The 7,047-nt window shown below is 43.2% G+C and overlaps 1 protein-coding gene across 1 annotated transcript; it reads right to left on the bottom strand.

Moving 5' to 3' along the window:
• Window positions 1-1,899: 1,899 nt before the first annotated feature.
• Window positions 1,900-6,236, bottom strand: MAD2L1 (mitotic arrest deficient 2 like 1). The gene is made up of 5 exons (XM_024212729.3): window positions 6,009-6,236; window positions 5,532-5,678; window positions 4,793-4,913; window positions 3,845-3,948; window positions 1,900-2,840 (listed from the first exon to the last, which is right to left on the bottom strand). The coding sequence occupies exons 1-5, from the start codon at window positions 6,079-6,081 to the stop codon at window positions 2,668-2,670; spliced, it is 618 nt and encodes a 205-aa protein (XP_024068497.1). The 5' UTR covers window positions 6,082-6,236; the 3' UTR covers window positions 1,900-2,667.
• Between the last annotated feature and the right edge of the window lie 811 nt (window positions 6,237-7,047).

Consider the following 7,047-nt stretch of genomic DNA (forward strand, 5'->3'; position numbering starts at 1 on the left):
AGACCATTGTACATTATTTTTATTAGTGAGTCTGAAAAACCCCTAAATAAATAAATTACAATGATTTGGACATTATATGCGCATATTTATTTGTTTTTCGTAAAGTTAATTATTTTAGGTAAAATTGTCAGCGTGGCCACCACCAAGAGTTGGTGGCTGCACTCCGAGGCCATGTGGCCTTGAGTCAGGGGTGTGTGCGCTTAGGGACGAGTAGTAACCCCGCCTCTCTACACCTACATGTTTTTAACACCCCCCCGGTAGTCAGCACAGTGCATCCCAATGGCCAGGGTCTGTATACTGCCTCTCCCCAAGTGGGATAATGTGGCCTAGTAGCCGGAGTCCATGCAATGTGCCCCTAGGGCAGTGCAGCCCAATGGCCGGAGTCCAAGTCCCCCTCCCCGAGTGGGAGAGCGCAGCCTAGCGGCCGGAGTCCATGCTGCCCCCTTTTGAAGGCAAAACAGGGGTAAGGTAACTGGGACCGTCGCAAGGGGGCGGTGGCCCCTAGTAAGGGGGCTCAGGCCCTGACAGTGACAGAGCGGTCCACCACAGGGTCAGTGGGGAATCCTACTAAAACACACTGATCTCATAACGGTGGGAGGTACCACTCCCTTACCTTCCCTGGGTCACTTCCTACCAGTTCTCCGGCAGCAGTAGTCCATATGGCATCATGGTCTCCAGGTTCCCCAGCACCAGACACTCTCTGGGGTTCTGATAGATGCAAGCCTCTGGTCCAGGTTTCTGGCTTTTCAGCTCTTGTAGGCAAGGGCTGTAGCTTCTGTCAAGCATCCTTCCTCCTTGGCAGCCAGCCCTGACTCAGCAGCTCTGCAGGCTTTTATACCTGACTTCCAGTTGCAGCATGCCCAACAGAGCCTTAGGGGTGGGGCTTCCTCTGCTAGGAGAGAAGGGTTAACCCCCTCAGTACCATCACAGGCCACCAAAAAATTTGTTGTGAGAACCCCTGGACTAAAGACAGCATCTTATAATAAAAGTCAGGCAACTTTCATGGGCAGAGCTACCAACTCTGCCAATAATGTATTTTGGCAATACACAGCTTATAAAAAAAAAAGCTTACTTTTTCTGCAAACAGGTAATTAAGAATGACTGCATAAGGTTTTCCATTCTAAAATTTATCATTTACACTCACTTTTCATTTCACTTTCTGGACTGAAACCTCTTTAGCTAAAGTTTTGGTTTTTTTTTAAATTAAGAGTTAAATCTAAGTTTTTAACAGCAAGAGATCTTTTCTTCAAAAGGGCCTTATTGCCAAAATAACTGGAAGTATGAAATGCTCTTCAATCAGAAGAGCTATTTAGCTTTCCTCTGAAGTTCTTATTAGATCAGATTATTGCCTTGAAATTAGCACTCTATCCCCCAAAGTATGTTTGAATGTTCTTAAGATTGTAATATGCACAGTTGAAGAAAGTTACATAGGATCTTAACTATTCAGAAATTTTTTTGGTGTAAGGTGTGCAGCTTAAAAGTTGTTCATGCAACTTTGTCATTTTCTAAGTCTGCTTAAAAGGGATATTGTTGAGCTGAAATAGTTGGAAGCAGTTTCAGGTACTATTTTTGCCTTTAAGGACTCTCACTCAATATTTTTATATAAAAACCTACACAGAGCAGGGAAATCTATACATCAAGTACCATTAAACAATCATTTTTTCTTATCTTGTGTACAAATCCTGTAGAATAAAGTCTCACTCCTGCAATCTTCAGAGTTACAAAACAAACACCAGGTGAAACAAGTAACACAAGCTGTGATAGTGATGCTAAGCCTTTCTGAGGGAATAGTATTTGACTTGCACAAAAACTTAAGGATATTGTCTAAGACGCATGAAACGTGTAATTCACAGATAGTGCACAAATGTAAAAAAGTTTTCATTAAAGATTTGAGCTTTATTCTATAAAACATGAATACAAAATAAGACAAATATTAACAAGAAGACGTTACCTACAGAGTAAACCGATATCCAAAATCTTTGTATAGGTCAGAGTACAAATCAATCATTCATTCATTCATATCCAGACCTTTCATTACACAGCCGAAAGGACTGATTTTATAATTTGTGCCCTGGAGCAGAGAGGTGGGAGGAATAGAGGAGACTTCAGTAGTGGATTAATCCCAGGATCATGTTCATTAACATCTCTATCCACCTAAATTGCTATCAAGAACAACCCCTATTTGTCAGAACCATTTTTTTAGCGTAACAGTTTATTTTTAGAAGTCTGTTATGAGATTGTATTGCAGATTAGGTAACAACTGCCATTTAAAAAGAGTATTCCAGGGCAATCGTAACTGTATTGTCTCTAGGCAGCCTTTCTAAGCCAGGTTTTAGAGGGGTTAAGTGTTTGATATTGCTCTTGGTGCTCCATTCTAGAATGGATTTGGCATACTGTTCAGTATAAAAGAAGACTGCCATATTCCTAAGTAAATCCTTTGTGTCTCATTAGAGTGATGACAATAGGTCAATAAGGAATCAGCGCAGCATTGAGTGCGATGTGAACAAGAGAACTGCTTTTTTTTTTTGGGCTATTATTTTGATCCAAACTCGAGTAAAAGATACAGAAAAACACCCACACAAAATACTGTTCAGGATGAAACTACAGTTCATAGTGTCAGCTTTACAAGAAGGCAGTTTATGGACACTGACCACATTATTCATTCCGTCAAGGAAAAGAATCCTTTTTGTAGGCCACCATACTATTTACTTTGTGAATGGTGGTAGTGAAGGAACGAAGACGGACCTCTTCAGAGTTGGCAATAAACTGTGGTCCTGACTCTTCCCATTTTTCTGGCACTGCCAAATCTTTGTCTGTGTAAATGAGTAAGTCAAAGGCACCTGTAGGCAAAAGAGAGTTGTCAATATTTATGTATACCTTTCAGAAGATTGTTCAAATGCATAACCTGATTCCAAACCATTGACCAAAAGCCCCCACAAAACCCAGCTCACATATATGCTACACATAGCCTCGCATACACGCCATATATAGCCAAGTTAAAAACAGTGAGCTTTTTATGTTTGAAACATACATATTTTCAGACTAACAATTTTCAATCTTGCTTAGCCTCCTAAAAGATTACCTAAAAACACAATTGCAAGTAAGTGCTTACCTTTCAGTTTTTACTTCATTTATGCAATTCAGTAGTTCTATTATATAACCAGGACATCTTGTGCAAAAGTTACTTGTATGTTTGCAGTATCTGGGCCTAATTACCACTTGAGCAATGACTGTTTATAAAAAAAAGTTAGTTCACAGCTATGCTCAAATAAACTAGTAATTTGCTATTAAGTTATTCTATAGTAATTTATTGGAGAACATTTCTGTTATACATAGTAGGCAAACTTTTTTTTGCCAAATATGTATGCCTAAACTCAGAACTGAATAATTTTAATTCAGTAGCAGGGTTCATCTCTTTTTTGAAGAGGGTCACTTAACCAGGAATAGCTTTACAAATACTTCAGTGGGAGGAAGAGAAAACATATGTTTAGAACTATTAGCACATTTAAATAAACGCCTCTCAATTGAAGTTAGATCTCAAACCAGGAATAGCATATAGTTTTAGACTTACAGTATTCACATTTAACTGTACTTTCTTTGCAAAAGCAGACAACTTGCACATAGAATGTTATATGATTGCAGAATAGACATTAGGTCAGGTGTCTTACTTAAATCCTTCATTTTGAAGTAGACTGTCATTTAAATCTACATAAGCAGTATACTGCTCATAATTAGAAAGGTGGTAGTCTCATTTTGATTGAAATTTCAGCTCAGGTTTAAGGTATTTTCTTCTTCACAAAGTTTGTAGTGTTTCATTAGACACACAAAGGTTTGGAATACTCACAGGATGTTTCCAACAAAGGCAGAAATGTTACTGTGGCAGTTATTTGTCTGATAACAGATCGAATTTCTTCCTGGATAGCTTTCTGAGATTTCTCTCTTGGTACACTGTAAGAGAATAAGAAGTTGTAATATGGGGGGGGGGGGGGGGAAATGAAGCTTTTGTTATAATGAGAAGTTTCTCCAAATCTAGCTCTCTCTCCATTGTTTAAATGCGGTTACTGTTCTTGCTATACAATAAAGGGACATATTGTCCCTCACCCAAGAAATGTAAGTCTCAATTGCACAATTATTATATAGTACAATACAAGATGGATGATCAAGGTTTGGAAAATATAACCAAAATGACAGTTTAAATTTTCAGTTCATTGTTCTTCCATGAAGCCTCTCAATGTTTAAGGACACCAACCTCTGTCTTGATTTCCCTGTGATCTGGAGTTTATGGGGTAATATCGTTACCAAAGCAACTGCTTCTCAATATGAGAAATCAAGATGCAGAACAGTGGTGAAAAACAAACAAACAAACAAACAAACAAACATGTAAATACCACCATGGAGGTTTATAATGGCTGCTGAAGTAGACTAAAGCTTTATGCAAGGGGAAAAAAAAAAAAAAACCCAAGGGAAAATTTTACCTTTTCTATGCAGCTCCTTGTAAAGTAAATGGGAGTTACATATTCATCTGAGATCAAAAAAGTTTTCCATTTGATTTAGAATGAAGCACACCAGTAGATTGAAAGCTACAAAATGCTGTCAAAGATAACCTGAGCTGGTGTGTTTTCCTTCTACACCTGAGGGTTTGTAAAAATAAAAAAGATAGACCCAAATTATTATTTTTTTTGCTGCACAGTTTATAAATACAAAACAGAGGGCCTTTAATACTTGCACCTAATCAACTAATAGCAGTAGTCAACAGGAAGGGTTTAGAACAGTGTAATTTTGACTACATTACCTCTCATCCTTTGCAGTCTTGTCACATTCAATGTCAAACTGCCACCTTTCAAGAACATCACTGCTTTCAATACTAGAGATTACCACCACCAGCCGCTGTACTAAACACTTGCATAACCAGTCTGAAAGAAGCAAGAGAAAAATAACTTCCCCGAAGTTAGAAAATATAGATAATGTAGTACAATGAATCTTCATTAACGCCACATTTACTATCTACACTAGTAATATCACTGTTTATGGAAAATCAGTTAGTATTCTATGCAGTCTTCAGTTTGACTATATTAAGTTAGTGACAAGCTCCAAGGTGTACATTCTCTCCAATACTAATAGCTAATCCAGAAATATAAAAGCAATATGGTAGAGAAATTGGCTATGTAAATGGGCACTCTGAACAGACATGTTGAGACTAATGTGACCTCCTAGCAATTAATAAATTCACATTTGAGCTTTGAATGGTGAAGAGATCGAATACACTGCTCTGCTTCAGAGAAGCCTGGACAGAATGTATACGTGTTTACTAGAATAAGGTTCTCCCTAAAATAAATAAATAAATAGAATAGGTAAATATAAATAAAACAGATAGCCGGTGTTGTCACAACGTGAAACATCAGTTCATATGCAAGCCACACTCTAAAAACATGTCATGATTCTAAAGAATTATGCTAGGTGAGGAAAACATGGGAGTTCAAAGCTCATAAAATCGTGTGAGCTACTATCGAAGTGCACTTGAGCTGCTGTACCTTTTAGCTGTTCCACCACGTTGTTCAGGTAGTTTTTCAGTTCAGGGTCTGTAGTTACGAGCAGCGTGAGCCCGTATTTCTGCACACGTGTGAAGGTCTCCGAGGGGTAGATCCCACGCTGATATAAAATGCTGTTGATGCCATAAGCTGAAAGGCAGGTAAGAGTGGCCCGGTCACTGGACTCTCCCAGCCGGCACCCCCACGTGCAGCCACACACTCGGCGGCCCCTTCCCTCCCCCGTGTTAACGGGATGGAAGGGAACAAAACTGCGCAGCCACGAGTAGCTGGGCGGAGACGCAGCTCCCGGGACTCCCCGAGCGGTGTCCGGTCACCGCGCTGCCTCAGGCTCCGAGCTCCCTCCCCGGGGCAGCGCGCACCCCGGTGTGCTGCAGGGGCCCTCGGGCGGGGTTCATCACCCCCAGTGCACTGGGGCAGCAGCCCCCAGCCGCCCGCCCACCCACTCACTCACTCACTCACAGAAGAACTCGGCGACGATCTCGGCGCTGCCCCGCAGGGTGATGCCCTGCTCCCGGCTCAGCTGCTTGGCCATGGCGCGGACAAGCGGCGTCCGCCCAGTCCCCGACCCCGCCGGCGGCCCGTTCAAATCAGGCGCCGCCCCCTGCGCCGCCACAGCCACAAAAGCGCCTCATAGGCTCTCGCCGAGCCTAGTCCCTTTAGCGGTCCCGCTGACGCATGCGCGTTGCCCACTGACAATAACAGTTCCAGCACGCGTCGTCTCTCCCGGAACCTCCCTCCTTGCGCAGGCGCAGTAACTTTTTCTGCCGCGGCGGGCCAGCCCAAGTTGTCAGCGTTGCCTGGCGGGGATTGGGGAGCTGCACGTTCTAACGATTTCAGCTGGCGGCTCCCCCGAACTCGCTGACCGGTGGGGTGGGAAGCGGCAGCGCGTGCCCGCTCCTGCAGCGTGCTGTGCGCGAGACAGCGTCGCGTCGAGCTACGGAGGGCGGCGGGGAAGTTTGAAATTGCAAACACGCTGGGACGCTGCACTGGCTAGGAGTCCCCGCGCGTGCACGGGGGGGAGGGCTGCGAGTGACTGCAAAGAGGGGGTCCCCATCCTGGGGAACCCCCATGTTTCTAAAAGCAAACGTTAGCTGCAAGGAAGGTGGGAAGAGGGGCTGCCGCTGCATCAGCTGGGGGAGAGGGAGCTGCCGCCAAATGTGTGATCCCCAGGGCTGGGGCCACTGCTCCATGGGGAGAGATTTGAAATGGTTGATAAAGTAGAGTCTGGCGTGTTGCAACGCCACCCGCACCAGGGCCCAGCAGTGGGACTGCAACCGTGTGCCATCAGCTGGGGAGGGAGGTCGGACGCTGGGGCGTCTTTATTCCCCCTCCCCCTATTTGCGATTTACACGAGGTTGAAGTGTTTTAATACTCTGGAGCGGGGAGAGTCGTTCGGTTAACATTTTACATCTCTATTTTCAGTATAGCCAGAATACATCCAGGTCATCTCCTTTTTTATCTGCAAGACTCAGCATTTGTTTCTATACATGAGAAGTAA

This window comes from Terrapene carolina, unplaced genomic scaffold, assembly GCF_002925995.2.
Source record: "Terrapene carolina triunguis isolate 2854851 unplaced genomic scaffold, T_m_triunguis-2.0 Scaffold66, whole genome shotgun sequence".
Taxonomy (NCBI): Eukaryota; Metazoa; Chordata; order Testudines; family Emydidae; genus Terrapene; species Terrapene triunguis.

What these genes read in the sequence shown, in the direction of transcription:
- MAD2L1 (XM_024212729.3), bottom strand. Translation starts at nt 6,081, where the DNA reads ATGGCCAAGCAGCTGAGCCGGGAGCAGGGCATCACCCTGCGGGGCAGC. An exon ending in GATCGTCGCCGAGTTCTTCT is followed by an intron (nt 5,679 to 6,008) that starts GTGAGTGAGTGA and finishes CCTGCCTTTCAG; the next exon opens with CTTATGGCATCAACAGCATT. An exon ending in AAGACTGCAAAGGATGAGAG is followed by an intron (nt 3,949 to 4,792) that starts GTAATGTAGTCA and finishes ATTCTCTTACAG; the next exon opens with TGTACCAAGAGAGAAATCTC.